Source organism: Taudactylus pleione, unplaced genomic scaffold (genome assembly GCF_031769625.1).
Source record: "Taudactylus pleione unplaced genomic scaffold, aTauple2 ptg000041l, whole genome shotgun sequence".
Taxonomy (NCBI): domain Eukaryota; kingdom Metazoa; phylum Chordata; class Amphibia; order Anura; family Myobatrachidae; genus Taudactylus; species Taudactylus pleione.
In genome coordinates this window covers 11,980,391-11,997,462 of record NW_028284443.1, presented here as the reverse complement: position 1 = coordinate 11,997,462, position 17,072 = coordinate 11,980,391, and the positions used below count along the sequence as shown (strand labels likewise).

General features: G+C 39.6%; 1 protein-coding gene across 1 annotated transcript in view; it reads right to left on the bottom strand.

Annotated features, from left to right (window-relative positions):
• Positions 1 to 17,072, bottom strand: part of POT1 (protection of telomeres 1) — a 111,738-nt gene that overhangs the window by 51,608 nt on the left and 43,058 nt on the right. The window contains exon 5 of the mRNA XM_088455950.1: positions 8,798 to 8,953. Within this exon, the coding sequence (XP_088312076.1) occupies positions 8,798 to 8,953 (156 nt within the window). The remainder of the gene's footprint in view (positions 1 to 8,797; positions 8,954 to 17,072) is intronic.

The window sequence follows — 17,072 nt, the reverse complement described above, 5'->3', positions numbered from 1 at the left end:
TTTTTCAGAATAGGCTGTTTAATTTCAATTATTCTGAATGAATAAACATTTAACTGCATACAGTGTAAGGAAATAAAACAGTTGAAATATTTCTGTCAGAAATTTGTATTTCTGTCAGTGAGGCAGTGATGTGCTGCTTTACTGTGAGCGATGCTATTGTTTACATTTGTGACATGACAGTTGGAAATATTTCAGGCGTGCGGTTATGCTGGGAGGTATGCGGTCATTGGGAAATAATGCACGGTCATGTGATTTAGGGTGTCTAGGCATGTTAGTGGGATTTCTGTTATTTAAACCACATCATTTTATAAAATATATATTATATTTATAATACATATATTTATATATTATACATAAACCTACATAAAACACACACAATAAAAATACAAAAAAAAAAAAGAGGCAAATGTAGAATACATATCAAGATAAGCTGATCAGTATTTTAGACAAAAAAAAATGTTTAGTATAATCACAGAGCTGGAGTCTGGTATAAGGTGGCAGTTAATTTACTGGAAATTATGCGAAGAGTAAAGTTAACACTTTGCCATTAACAGCACGAGTGAAGTCAAAGAAAAAAGCCATGTAGCACATTACCATATAATAAGACAAGCAACAGTTACATTACAGATTTAAAAATAATAAAACACCTTAATGTAAATCAATCAAGATCATTACAACCATTTAGCATACACACAGCACTAGGGAAAAAAACGTTTATGCAACAGTTTTGTGCATGATTGCAGAGCTCTAAAGCACCTATTTGTTAGAAATCACTCAAGGATCGCATGGATAAAACACAAACACCTGCAAAATATAACTGGGGCAATCCAAAAGCCATTGGCATACCAGCTTTATACGAGTGGAGTATCTAGGTGTACATGTGGAAAATGACATGCTCTGCGTGGCCAAATAGTTTGCAACACATACAGTAATCAACATTAATGTCCCTAGAAATACAATATAGACAGATGGGATGCAGACTCTACAGTATATGATTCATCAGTTTTTAACAAAACCCTTCCATAGTTTGTTCCATTTAATATACTCCAACAACAAGAAATGATTTTCTCAACTGCATCATCCTGGAAGCAAAACTTAAGCAGTTTTGACACAAAGGCATTACTTTAATTCTGTGTCTTACCAACATGGTTCCCTCCTTGTAGCGATGATTAAATGTTGTCACAAAAGTGTTTATGAGCACTGCTTCAACAAAAAGAAATATACAGGCTTGTTCACCAGCACGTTGAACTGGAAAAGATGTATACCTGTAACAGATGACCATGCCTTCTTTGTACAGAGGCCCTGATTCAGAGCCGGATGCTCTTTGTGAGCGCTCGCTCTGAATCTGAGCGGCCCGGTTTTTTTTATGGGCTGGCTTCCAGGCCGCTCGCTAAGCTGTGGGTGACCACCCATAGCTTTTGCGAGCGGCCAGGTGATGTCGCGACCATCGGGCTTGCGACGAGACCCTTGTGGTAGGGTCTAGTTCCCGCAAGCCTCAGTGAGCTTCCTGCTCTAATAGAGTAGGAAGCTCACTACTGACATCACGAGTGATGTCAGTAGGGCCGCCCTCAAACGGCAGGTGTTCCTTCGGGAACGCCTCTGTTTGGACAGCCACCCCCCCCTCCCCGCCCATAAAACGGGGCGAGCTGTCGATCAACATCGACAGCCGCCCCGTTCTGTTGCGAGCCCCGGAGCGAGTGATTTCTCGCTCGCTCTGGGGCTTGCGCACGCGGCACGTGCACACTGCCCGGCCATTGACCCGCTTGCGAGTGGATCTGAATAAAGCCCACAGTACAAAGTTATTATGTGAGATATTCAGATTTCACACACCAAAAAACACCCGCACAGATTCAAAATATATAATGTTCCTTCCCTACCCCAATATTACACAATTATGTTAATTGTAGTAGGGGGTGCACCCAGGAATAAAAAAGGTATAGCAGCAACAAAAAAAGAAAAAGTATTCCTTTTAGGGGCACACACGGCCCTAAATATAATATTGTTATGAATGTGATACCATATCTAAGGGATCCTATGATAAAATATAAAACTTTTAATTGATCAATTAAAATAGCGAAATATAAAACAAGAAACAAAACAAATACACTATATAAAATTATTATTATAAGTCCAGTATCACTGTGCCATAATAATCTGCCCTTTGTATTATATTATCCTGTAGAGGGTCCTCTTATCAGGATTTATATCAGGTACTCATAATTATGAACACTATATTCATAGTTCATATATTCATATGTAGATAATATGTCTGTCAACTGGTAAATGGAAATAACTTTATCACCTAGGATACTGTGATCCTTATTGTGTGTGAAAGTTAAGCCGCTGTTGAGTCACTAGAAGAAATATCCAGCTCTGATAACAGAATATTCTTATGTCTACCAGCAGTCAGAGAAGAGGATACTGGATATCCTATTGTAGTAATAGTAACTAAGTGTTCAAAATAGAGTCTTATTCAATAAATGGCAACATTGTTATTATCCCTTATCCACTCAAACTGCATGGTAAAAATTGTCAATTTCCATGCATCGTCCTAATAACACCACCCTTATATGATGGTGAATGTGCTCATTATTGGATACTCCGTTCAACAATTACTGTTATGTCAAATCGGCCCAAATAGGAATACGTTTTCTTTTTTTGTTGCAGATAATCAGATTTACCAGCATATCAGATTTACAAGTAAACAAATACATGATTGGGAACTTAAAGATGTAATTTCAATTTTGGGGAACAAGGAGACCCATTAATTTTGAAAGTATGGTATGTCATAGTAATATTGCATGATACTGCATGTTTCTTAAGTGATAAACTGTTCTGGCTTGTAGTGCCTAAATGTCACAATAAGCTGTTCATTAATTAAACTATGCATCTAAATTAAACATGAATCTTCTAAAATTTTATTTTAACTGGGACTCAAATAACATGACTTTTGGTTCTTTTCTCCTGAATATTTAGCACATGTAACAAAAAACAAAACTTTAAAATACAATCTCAAAATGACTAAATGAAAAACAACCAACCACTCTTTTCTAAATAGTTAATATTTTGGTATGTCTCTTTAGTACCTGCAGGTATTCAACCTTAAGTGATCATGTCTATCAAAGCTAAACAGAAGCTTTATATATCAGGATGTGAGCCAATTAAATTGTTAAAACTGATAACTATTCAGTGATGGTCTTTGAATTGAATTATTCCTGCTGCTATAGGAAACAGATCTTGCTGCAAATGCATATATTTAACTATTAATATTAAAATGAAAAAGTCTGTTTACAGAAGCATTAGTTTGATGCTGTACGGGGATGCTTCAACACTACGCTTTTCCTGCAGGAAAGGTGAAGCAATGAAGGGGAAACACCCCTCTACTGTCACACGAGCGAATCAGCACAGGAAAGCCTAATTCATGTGTGGTAGTAGAGGAGCACTGACCTGTTACTGCGGAAGCCATTCATTGCTGACAAATGCTGTGCATTTCTCACTGGAAAACTGTCTGGCACTACCATTCACAAAAATACATAAAATGACTTGAAAAACAGATATTATAATATATTTGCTATTGCTACAGTTTTTTTTAATCGAGATCCATTATATACACAATTACAAATGAACTAGTGTGTCAAACAGATTTGGCATGTTTGATTCCCAGAGGACGAGTGTGGCTTGTCCTCCACATAAACATCAAAACTGTTCAGGAAGAGTCCCACTGGCAATTATGATCATCGGTGGGGTGTGCAATGGATTGAAAGGAATAAATATTAGACAACAAGAAAAGAACCCCAACATTACAATGCAGAAAGGTGGGGGCACTGTTGCCTGGATGTGCAGAGTAACCTCTTGCACCCCATTGAAAGCTAAAATGTCTCATGTTCAGTATGATCAGACATTAACTCCCTATATTACAGAAAAATCATGGAGTCAAGGGATGGGGGTAGATCTTCCCCAACCTGGCTTCTTCTTTCAAATGTTGGGACACCTTAGTATGTATTGATTGGTACTCACCCATGCACCACGAAAAATATATGTTGTGTATGGGCGGAAGGGCACTACGGAGGTGCACAGAAGAAAAATTAAGGAATTGTTTGTACCACTTAATACTACATTAATACTTTTTAAATTGGTGTAGGGTTGTTTAACAGATGAAACAGTAGTTTCACTATAATAATGGAAGGGAAAGAAACTTTAAGACTTTTTTAGCGGTAAAAAAGCACCCAATAGGCAAAAACAATTAAACTGTAAAAAACGCTGCATGCAGTGATCTGGCAGCTAAACTGGAGAAATGAAGTATTAATTATTGCCTGTATGACACTAGAATAAATATTAGGAATGTCATCATTTAGCATCAGGAGGCAGGGCAATTTCCCCACTGCAGGCACCTTCATGCAGTCGGGTCCCATCTTACTCTAATTACTGCATATTTCAGAAAGTGTGAGTATTTGAGTATTTCATATGTCTTAAAGCTATTAAGACATATGAATGCATAATTTAGCTTAAGTGGAGAAAAATAAGTCTGCTTCCACTGCATATCAGTTATTACTAACAGACTAGAAAGCATGGAAGAGTACACAGCAGAAGCCATAGAAAGCATCCACAATCATGAACATAATGAGAAAGCAGAATACAGGCATGATAGATTGTAGAAGAGAGACTGAACTTAATCATCAGAATACTATATTGGAATATTTATTGACACAATTTGCCAGATTTCAACGCATCGGAAGGACAAATCGTGTAAAATATGTCCAAATCGTGAGAGTCCACTCACGATCATGATGCGCATACCCGCTGGTCGTACATCGCATCTTCAGATCATGCCTTCAGTAGGCAAGATTTGCCAATGTCTTACAAGATTTTGTGCAGATCGTATGGGTGTTTGCACTTGCAATCTATCGTCCATTCCACGTCACTTGACTGACATTTCCCTGTACACGCCCAGTGTCCATTTTGTGCAGAATTGTGCCTTGGAAGGAGACTGACGCAATTTCAGAAGCTGGCACACCTGAACGTGTGGACCCTTATATTTTGTATAATGATAGATCGTGCTGCTGAGCACCAATGTATGCAAACCCTGTCCATCAACGTGTAAGCATGACCCACTGTCCACCAATGTGTAGAATGCATGACTCACCCACTGATTATCAATTTGTAAATGCATGACCCACTGTCCAGCAATTTGTATTAAATGCATGACCCACCCACTGTCCACCTATGTGTATAAAATGCATGATCCACTCACTGACCACCAATGTGTAAATGCATGACCCACCCACTGTCCACCTATGTGTATTAAATGCATGACCCACTGTCCACCATTCCGTGCCTAGCCCTATTGTGTATATATAATATATATTTAATTCATATTATGAACATAAAATAATGAAAAGGATTCTAAAAAGTTTATTGAAAAATGCAAGGAAAAACTTTAACATTAAAACACCATGGTATTAACAACATATATAAAAACATTAAAAATACTATAACACATGGCAACATTAACAAAAAAAATAACATTATAAATACTAAAAAATAACCAAACTCTTTAAAAGAATTATAAATTCTTATGCATCCATTTATTTATTTTTATTTTTCCCCTAGCAATGTCTTTGGATAAGGTACTCAAATGTATAACTGGCTTCCTGGAGCTTTATGAAGCTAAAGAGTGTCTCTGGAGGGTCACCTGTCGTGACTATTCCAACAAGTCCAAAAAACTATTGGCATTGGAGGACTTGGTCCAATATAGTAGGCCATACTACAGTGACGCAACAGTTAAATGGGTGAGAAATAAAACCCAGAATCTCAGGACAGTCATTTGTGAAAGAGCGGAAGAATCCAAAAGATCTGGAGCCTCTGCTGATGAAGTGTACCAGCCCACCTTATGGTACTACAGTATAATCTCCTTTCTTCTGGAGCAAGAACCTCAGCAACAGTCGCTTGTCCGAGCGAGAGGGAGAAGCGGAGGCGGCCCGAAGTTGCCAGCGTGGCGTCCGAGGCAGGTTTGGTAAGAAGAGACACAGAGCATATACACCATGTATTATTTTTTTTTTCAGTTCCCCAAATGTCCGCTCTATTTTATCTGAGATAGTCCTCCTGCCATGGCACTGTCCCCGGTCCATTAAAATAGGCCAAATACTCCTCCCTCACTTGTTTTGCCCATGCAGTCCCTGTGGTTTGCAGTGGAGGTGTTGCCACAGATGAAAATTGGCCAATCTCCTCAGGCTAGTCTGGGTCTTCTGGCATAGCTGTGCCTGAGGCCCTTTGTTGTGTTGTTTTGCGCCGTAGAAAGTTATGCAGGACAAAGCACGCCAAGACGACCCAGTCTATCTTGTCCACATGTAGGTTTATTGGAGGTGTAGAAAATGCAGAAGTGGTTACTTAGAATTCCAAATGCATTTTCCACAATACGGCGTGCCCTGAAAAAGCCTGTAATTGTAGTTCAGCTTCTCTCTGGTGAGGCCTCTTTGCGCATATGGTTTCATGATATTTTCATGTAACGCGAAAGCCTCGTCAGCCACAAACACAAAGTTTAGGCCGTACTTGGTCTCCTCCACTGTCGGCAAGTTGAGGGTCTTGCAGGTGAGCCTCTGGTAGAATGCCGTCTGTTTGTACGACCCACCATCCAAAGCACGACCAACATCCACAAAGACAAATTCGTAATTGGCATTCACCACCGCCATAAGAACGATGCTGAAGTACCCCTTATAGTTATAATAGTAGGATCCGCTGTTGGCAGGTGGGGTGATGCGGATATGTTTCAAGTCGCTGGCTCCCCCACAGTTAGGGAAATTCCAACTAAGTCTTCAACTAAGTCTTCAGCAATTTTCCACTCTTTCACGGATGTAGAAAACTAGAAAAAAAGAAAAGAAAATATTGGTTACAACATGAACACTAATTTTTTGATTTTTATTTTTCTGTACAGACTCCCACCCAAGAACTGGGCTTGGCGGGGACTCCGGACTGGAGTGATTGGAGCAAGTGAGGGGGATGTCTCTCTTTCCCCATGTCCACCACCAACTGCACCTCCACAGAAAAAAAGGCAACAAAGAAAGAAAGCAGCCGACCACGGAGCCTGCAGATGACTTCGTGCGGCAGATGGAAGAGGTATAAAGAAGGCCCCTCAACCACCTAGATCACGTTACGTTGCACATTAATAGCTCCATTCGTCAGATGAGGCCTGAAATGCAGCTAGAATTTCAGCGCCTGGTGTATGAGTTGGTCATCAGGGCGAAGAGAAATACTCTATCACCAGCTACCTACATCGCTGACCACCTGCCCCTACCGCCTCTGTGATGCCTCTCACCCAGTCACAGCGTACTTCCCCAGCCACTAACCAGTCTACCTCAAGCCAGGTTATTTATAGTGCACTTTTGTAATTTGGGTTTTACAACCTTTAAAAAAGTTTTATTTTATGTTTTTATACAATTATCAACAAGTTTTACCTTTCCCAATAGCTATTCTATGGTATATGTTGGTGACAACGCTGATTGGACACGGTCACTAAACACATGACGTAAGGACAGAGTGTTGGAAGCCGGAGCCACAATCTGTACTTGCGCCATGTGTTTCTTGGCCTATTCAATCCGGCGTCTGACCCAATATATATCATAGAGGCTGTTGGGACTGATAAAACTTGTTGATATATGCATTTATAATGTAAAAGCAATTAAAGTTTAAAAAGAATGCATTTTAAAAGTTGTTTTTTCCATGTTTGGACTGCCAATTTTAAAGTGTGGTCATTAAAGACTGTTATTACACGCAGTCATGTTGGCAGCAAATTTTACACTGTTTTAAAGTGTTTTGTCACCAGTTTTCTACATTTCTAAAAAATTTTCTTTCACAAGAAATAAATGTGTAATGTGTTCTTTTTTTTTTTTTTCATACCTTGCAAAACTGGTACTGCAGATCTCTAGGATGAGGTCCATTTCCTCTAGGATGATAACGCCCAAAGCCTGAGGGGAGATGAGGGATCCAAACTTCAGGTCGACCAGGGACCTTCCTTTAGCCAGGTACCTCAGGGTACCCACCATCCTCTCCTCAGCAGAGATGGCCCTCCTCAGCTTAGTATCCTGCCTCTGGATATAAAGGGTTCACCAGATGCAGCAACCCCTGGAAGTTGGCGTCATCCATGCGCAGGAAGTTGCGATAGTCGTCCAGATTGTTCTCCCGAATCTCCATCAGCAGTGACATGTGAGAGAGAGTATCCCTCTGCAGCAGCCACTCCTTGGTCCAGCATGCGCTCCTCCTTCTTCACCACCTTAGCCCCAGCATAGGATAGCAGAACTCTATACCGATAGGAATCCATCAGCATAGAATGCAGGATAAACACACTTTGTTAAGCCAGGCAAAACAAAGCAGAGCACGATAGCAATGTACAGCGTTCAGCAGATATACACCAACCCTCAATAGTCAGAGCAGTAGTGCACAGACCAAAAATGGCTCCTGCTTTATATACCCCATAGTTAAGCCTGTCCATTATCTAAATTTAGCTGAAATCTAAAAGATCATCATATGGTGTTTGGTAAACTAACGATTTATTGTGCACGATCTCACGACTTGGGAATCGTACACGATGCACAATAGATCGTTGGTCAGATTGGACACTTTTTAGCACCATATATTGTCCTGGAGTGCCGGGGAGAGTTCAAGGGAAAATCACTCACGATATCTCATCGTGAGCACATCGTCTAGTGTATACACACCTTTAAAGTCAAAATATAAAAAGTAGAATAAAAGTCTTAAAACTATGATGGTTAATTCTGAAATGATACTTCAGAGTCTGGGTTACCTTGAGAGATTTTGCTACTTCCACATGGTTATCATACACCAAAATGTCTATGGATAAGCTCTGTAGCCGACTGATAGTAGTCCTGTCTCCTTCAAGGGCATCATCCTCTACCAAAACTTTCCATGTTGTGGAAACACATGTGGAACCATCCCATACCTAAAATAAAAATGCACACCTGGCAATGATTTGTAAACTTCTATACATATATGTAATATACATGTTTAAGTTACACAACTTAAATCACCCCCCAAAAAAGCCGCTGACACTGCATCGTAGCGTTTTGCATGCACATACACCCACAGTTGCACACAGAATATAGGCATGCTGCATATCATTCTAATCAGCAGAAGCTGCTTGTGCGTTATACCGCACCGCTGTGTGACAAAGATGCATTTTAAAAAGGTAAAAAGTTGCACAAAAAGACTAAGTGCTACAGAGTCACATGGCACTCACACGTTGTGTAGCGCAGGGAGGATAGATGTATGTGGACACATCTGTATATATTATAGCTATGACATATGCATACTTGCCAACTCTCCCTGACTGTTAGGGAGATTCATACAGTTTCCGGGAATCTCCCTGACTCCCTGAAGAGACTAGCAATCTCTCTTATTTAGAGCAGCATCGGTCTACTGTTTATCACCCCTGCTGACCAGATGATTTGCAAACCGTTTAAATTTTTTTTACTTCTTAAGCCACGTATCCGCTAGATGATATAATGAATGATTATGATATCGTTCATATCGTCCAGTGGATATGCGCGCTCCCGCTGGTCGTTGACGGCATCGCTCATCGCCCTAACCTGCTGTCCAACCTGACAATATCGTCAGGTTGTGCAGGTTCTGGGATGAGGGAGGGTGTCGGCACTGAACGATATTGTGAATGATATCGTTCGGTGTGTGCGCGCTCAAATGTCATTAAAGACATTGAGCACACCACTACCGGGAACACACTACACGATATCGCTCATGAATGTGGATATGCACCTTTACTTCAATCCATAGCTCCCTGCATTAATCCTTCTCTACCTATACTCAGAAACCAATATCAGCTCCAATGATCCCCAACAACCACCAACATATTGTGACCTGCACCCATTATTGTAATGTCACCTGAAATGCATTAGCCAGGTCTCACTCTCTACAGTAACCACAGAAAAGTTTGCCCAACTGGTTCTGCCATCAAGACTGCTCAGGGATTCTCAACATTATCAGTTTTCTTTTAGCAGTGCCTACAACCTTACAGTGTTCTTTTTAGAACTGTAATTTACTCTTACAAACCCTCTGTATGCTACAACTTGTGGTGCATAGGCATATTTACGAACTAATTATGTTTTGTAATTTTAACTGGCATATCAAGTTAGCTATTCTACTTATAATACTGTTTATAATAATCCTGTATTTTATCATACAACAGTATAAAAGACAGGTATAATATTGACTTTAGAAGTGGTTTAATTGTACCCTATTATACAGTATTTGCTGCAAAGAACCCTCATACCCATTACAGTGATTAAAAGGGGACGTGTTTCAAGGGCACATCCTCTTTTCTAGTGGCCAAGCCCCTTTTCCAAGACGCACACCTTCAGTGCCCTTCTGGGATAGTCGCCCTGCCTATCCTAGAATGAACACTAATACAACGTGTACATCAAAGAATTGCATCAAGAAATAAAACCCTACTATGTAATTAAAAGTGTACCCCTCCACCTTACATTCAATATGCATTCCACATTGTCCATATTAAATTATTTTTAAGTCTTAATGGTTTGCTTGCTTCAATTTTTTTTCTATAATAATCCTATTACATAAATTAAATTACATTTGGTTTTAATGATCACTCACTGATCATTAAAATGTAAGATTTCACAACAGAAACAAAAAATCTGAGTTATGGTAGAACATACCTTAGATAACTCTTCTTAGAGGTCCATAGGGTCCACAGAAACTACCTTGGGGTATGTAGTGGAAACGATCCATTGCACTAAACAGCTTCTAGCTTTGCAGCTCCCAGCATGCATCGGTTCTCCTCCCTATATACCCCGCCCCCAGCCATTCAGTTTGTAAAAAAGCCTAATGGCAAGAGACGGATAGTTGGAGAAGGAAGTACATCGCACACAAGAAACACTCAACATACAGAAAGGGAATCAGTGATACGAAAAAACCCCAAAAGAACAGATCCCAACTGAGGCCAGGTGCGTCAGGGAGGGTGCTCTATGAACCTCAAAAAAAATGTTATCTAAAAAGGTATGTTATACTCAGATTTTCTTCTTCAGGGTCCATAGGGTCCAAAGAATCTACCTTGGGGACGTCCTAAAGCAGTTCCCTTAAGGGTGGGGACGCTCCTGCGCAGCGAGGAGAATCTGCCAACCAAAAGAGGCAAACATATCAAATTCAGAAGACCAAGTGGCTGCTTTGCACAGCTGTTCAGCCGAGGCACCATGTCTAACCGCCCACAACGGTCTGATAGAAAAAGTAGAATGTGCAGTCACCTTCTTAGGAACAGGAAGATCAGCCTGTGTATAGACCTGAGAAATAGTCGTACGCAGCCAGCGAGCCAAAGTCTTCTTGTTTTTTTTTTTTTCAATTCAATAAGTTTTTATTGATTTTTTGTAAACATTTACAACATAGCAACTTAATAGAAAAATGACTAATAAAAAAAAATGTGTTACATAGCTGTATCATTTTGAAAACATTACATTGGCATTTGTTAATTTACAGTTAATGATACACTTTTTCAAGGAGAACAAAGACGTGGATTCTCAGTTCAGTAATAACCAGGGCATTGTTTTGGTTATCTAACAAATCGTTTGTTAAGAGGAATTAAACAGGGTCATTTACATTTAATATTCATATGTCAAAATTTCAAAGAGAACATCAAGCATTTTAGAATATCTTGAAACATCTCACATAGGAAACTCACTAACATTAGTATTTTGCAAAAGTCATGAAGGCTCAACATGAGTTTACAAATCTTTGCCGAGTTTTTTAATTAACACGATCAGCACAGGAGGATTCTAACCATCTAGACCACATTTTAAAAGGTACTTATTTTCTGATTTCCTGGCTATATATACGTATTTTTCGTGTGAGACGACTGTGTTCACCAGTGAAAGCCAGGCGCTAATGCTCGGACCGCAGTGAGCCATCCATTCCCTCGCTATACACACACCTTGGCGAGTATACACATATTAGTTACAAATAGTTTAGGGTATTTACCAATGGAATCTTCTTCAATACACGCTAAAACAGGATACTGGAGTGAGGATATCTCTTGGTATACCCATATCGGATATAATACAACACACTTCATGCCAGAAGGTACATATCTTTGGACATTGTCACATAAGATGCCAAAAAGTACCTCCTGTTAAATTACATTTAGGGCATTGTGTATTTGCCCTACCCCCAATTGCATGTAGTCTGGTAGTAGTCATGTACACTCTGAAGTATAAATAGCTGTATTTGCTGAAATCCAGCAGATACTGTGGCAGTACGTGAACCAGCCAGGGCCTTGTCCCACTCCTCATCAGAGAGTACACCAACATCATTCGCCCATTTCTGTCTAATATGTACTAGAGCTGAATCATGATGTCCATCCAGCAGTTTACTATATATAGTAGAAATCAGACGATGGGTGCCTGCAGATGATAATTTTTTAAGCGATGAATCATGAAGAAGCAAAGGAACTTCACTAAATTGAGCATTAAGTGCATGCCTTAGTTGAAGGAATCTATAAAGTATTCCCCAGGGACTTTGAACTCGTCTTGGAGTTGCTGGAATGATTTCAGATACCCTTCTTGGTATAATTGCCCAATAGAAATCACACCCCACCTTTTCCACACCTCCCCAACTTGTAGCTCAGAGAGTTCAGTAAGCGCTTTTGCATAAGCTAACGGGGTATCCGGATCTAATCCCGCATCTTGTAGAATCCGCGAGGTCAACCTCCAGATCATTACAGCTTGTTTAAACAGAGGAACCCTGACCACTGTCAGATTATCGCTAAGGAGTAGCTGTACCGGAGATAGGCCCGTGCCACTCCCAGCCATAGTGAGATTAGGAAAAGAATCTACCTGCAACTCTTGAAACCATTCCCACAATTGCGCTAACTGTGAGGCATAATAGTATAGTCTAAATGAGGGTAATGCCAGACCGCCTGAATTTCTATTTCTAGACAGTGTATCGGTTTTTATCCGAACTCTCCCGCTAGACCAATAAATGACCAATAAATTCAAACAAAAGGGTTATAAAAAGCATTTGCTTGATATGACGATCAAAGAAGTTGCAGATATGGATAGGGAGACGTTACTCAAAGTTAAGAACAAAAATCTCCAGGCTAATAATAATTTTACCATGTCATTTTGTACTACTTTTAATAAACAGCATAAAAGCATAGAAGGCATTATTAAAAATAATTGGAATATCCTCCTTAAAGATGAAAGTTTGAAGAAAATCTTACCTGTTAGACCTAAATTCATCTATAGGCGCGCACCTACCTTTAAAGATACTTTAGTAACCAGTGCGTTACCTATGGATGGAAAAAGATTCCTTCCAAGAAATAAGGGCTTTTACAGATGTGGCGAGTGTAAATTATGTAAAGCTTGTTCCAGTAGTGTCTCAAAAATAACAGAATTTCAAACACAAGGTAGGAATATGAATATGAATAGGATTATGGATTTTAATTACATGCCACACACGTTATGCTGTATATGCCATAGAATGCAGTTGTAAAATGGTATATGTGGGAAAAACCAAGAGAGCATTAAAAATTACATGGGCAGAACATGCTCGCAATATTGTGAAGGGATTGGAAAGCCATCCATTTTCTCTACATTATAAAATAAACATAATAGTTCACTCTCAGGGATCTCACGTTTTTGTGGTATCTCCACAGTAAAAGATAATTGGAGGTCCAACAATAAAGATTTACGATTGCCACAAAAAGAGATGAGATGCATTTATGATCTAAACACATTGAAACCAGCTGGCTTAAATTCTGATTTCGAAATCAAATGGTTTTTATAAGTATTCATTCATTTTTTGTTAGCGGTTAGGCATTTTTTGTTAGTTTTATCATGTTATTTATATATGTTTTATAAATATGGTAAATATCATATATACACATATGTTCTTCTTTTTTTATGTAAAGTAGCCTGGGTATTGCTACTGTTCGTTGATAGGTGGTCATAGCAACCGGATTTTCCCTCTCCGATCACATGATCAGCCATCACGTGATTTAGATCAGGTGATTTCAACTAACTTTATTGAACACTGCAGGCCGCCCACATCGAGTCTGTGGTTTTTGTTGTGGTTCTGGCCGCCTTGGTGTCACACGGAGCGATGCACCTTGGTTGGCCGCGGTCGCGTATGTAAGGTAAATTATGCCCGAACATCAGGCTAGTTTTTCATCTATTTAGGCTCCCTGTATAAGTTGCGCACAGTGACTTCCAGTATCAGACTTCCGGTACATGGGTATTTAAAGTCAGTTTTTAATTCACCACTGCACTTTGAAAAAGACACCCGCAGGTGTCGAAACATGTTAGGAGGAGTGGCAGTGGAGGTTCACCTGAGTACCTAAGGCTGGTCAATTCTATGCACCTTCAGCAGTTGAATACCTGGGTTCCAGCTATCCTGCGATATTGGGCATACTTTGTGAACGCTGTATATCATCTATCTGGTACGAGGGCTGACCCCCACTTTTTTATTGTGATATTTGTTATTAAAATCATTTTTATTTGGACCTACTGCACCATATGTAGTTTCTTTTTTTTCCATGTGGGCATTTCTCACGGTTGAAAGAGGGAGAAAGAAACCTTTTATAGGCTTATCATACATTTGCCTCAAGTAAGCTTCTATGTAAGCACTTTACCTGGTCCAATCTATGCATATGGGTTAAAGAAACCTTGAAGGGATTTACTCATATTTCTTTTAGGTAACATTAATGTGAGCATTCACATCTATATATTCTCACATTCTATGAGGTGAAAAAATTTTTTTCCACTTGACACCCAAGGATATTGGTTTGAGGGGCTTCCTATATGGTTTCCGTTCAGAGGTGTCATCTAACAGCAATTTATTAGAATTATCGCTAACACCTAATATTATGTGTTTCATTTGCATGTACTAATGGGATTTCAACATACGCATTGATAAGAAGATTTGGTTACTTCCAAGTTTTTTTCTTCATTGAAATTATTCGAACAATTCATTGGAAAAGTGTCAGCGCGAGGATTTTTTATTGTATTGTTTTTGCTCTCTCCCGCTAGACCAGATTAAGGAGAAAAAGTAAACCATCAATTTGTTTAAATATTCGCTGAGGGATGTATAATGGGGAGTTGTGTAAAACATATTAATTTAGGTTGCAAAACCATTTTGACTAGGTTAACCCGGCCTGTCAAAGTTAATGGTAGTTTACCCCAAACAGAATTTCAAGTTTTAATATATTCCAGCTGTGGGATAATATTAAGGGGTATATATTGCGAGGGGTCATTGGAGATCCAAATCCCTAGGTATTTGAAGGAGTTTACCCATTGCAGCGAGGATTGTAATATTGGGTTAGATACCGTAAATGGAAGTACATAAAATTTATCCCAGTTTATTTTTAAACCGGAATATCTACCGAATGTGTCTATAATATTTAGAACATGTGGCATTGAAACAATATAATTTGAAATAAACAATAGAATGTCATCTGCGTATAACGCAATCTTGTCCACCCTATTTCCCGTGGTAAATCCTAGTATATCTAAGCTAGCGCTAATCTTACACGCCAGTGGTTCAATGGCAAGGGCGAATAAAATTGGCGATAGTGGGCAGCCCTGCCTGGTGCCCCGATACAGTGGAAACTGGGAGGACACATACCCATTTACCGCAACTCTTGCCACTGGGGCTGAATACAGTAGTTTAACCCATTTTATATAGCCCGGGCCAATCCCAAATCCCTTCATTGTTTCCCACAAATATTCACACTCCACTGAATCGAATGCCTTAGCGGCATCGAGAGACACAATAACAGATGTTAAATTGTCTTCACGGGGTATTTGCAAAAGTGTGAACAAGCATCTGAGGTTAAGGGCAGTTGATTTGCCGGGCATAAAGCCCGTTTGGTCTGGATGTACCAATTGTAGTATAACTTGATTAATTCTGGTAGTTAGGATTTTTGCTAGTATCTTTACATCAGTGGGTAATAACGATATGGGTCTATAATGGAGCGTACACACGGTCAGATTTGTCAGACTTGTCAGATTTGTCAGATGAACGACTGAACGATTAAACGATTTGAACGATTTGGACGATTTGACCAAAGTTTTGAACGATTTGAACGATTTTTGACTGCATTAAAATGAATGGAATCGTCCAAGTCTGACTGCAAACCCATCAGATGTCAGATATCGTTATCTGACAAACGGGAACGCGCATCGTTGATCGTCCATCGTTCAGGCATGTCAGATATGAACGATTTTCCATCAGATATGAACGACTGAAATATTTTTAAATCGTTATCGTTCATATCTGAAGGAAAAATCTGATCGTGTGTATGCACCATAAGAATCAGTTTGTGAGGCATCCTTACCAGGTTTGGGCAGAACAATTATTAAAGCCTCTGACATAGAATCTGGGAGCCTGTTGTGTTCATAAATTTGCTTCAAAAGATTAAGGCGGCGGGGTAAATAGAAGGCTTTGTGTTTCTTGTATAGCTTAATAGGGATCCCGTCCATCCCTGGGGCTTTTCCAGTAGGAAAGGAGTGAATGGCCAGTTCAATCTCCTCTATTGTTATGGGAGAGTCCAAGAGGTCACGACCTTCCTGACTAGGTCGCGGAAGAGATATATCCGCTAAATAATCTCGAATTTCCTGTAACTCACCATCTAAATAAGAACTATATAATTGTCGATTATATTTAGCAAATTCTTCAGCAATATCCGGTACCTTGTCGTATACCACGCCATCGCTGTCAACAATCTTGGCTACATTTATAGAAGGTCTCTCACTTTTGGCTAAATTGGCCAAGTAAGACCCGGGCCTATCACCTGAAGCATATTGGAGGTAAGAAGAAAATAACAGTCTAAAATTTGCCTGGTCTTCCAAGCACTTTTTCCATGCCCTTTGTGCCTCTACCCAATCCCTTCTATTAGCTTCCGAATTGTCGGAAAGATAGGTCAACTCTAGTGTTCTACATCTAGTCTCCAAATCAAGTTCCTGTCTTTTATAGAATGATTTAAGGCTAGATACTCTCTGTATCAACGTACCTCTAAGGAAAGCCTTAAAAGTATCCCACAA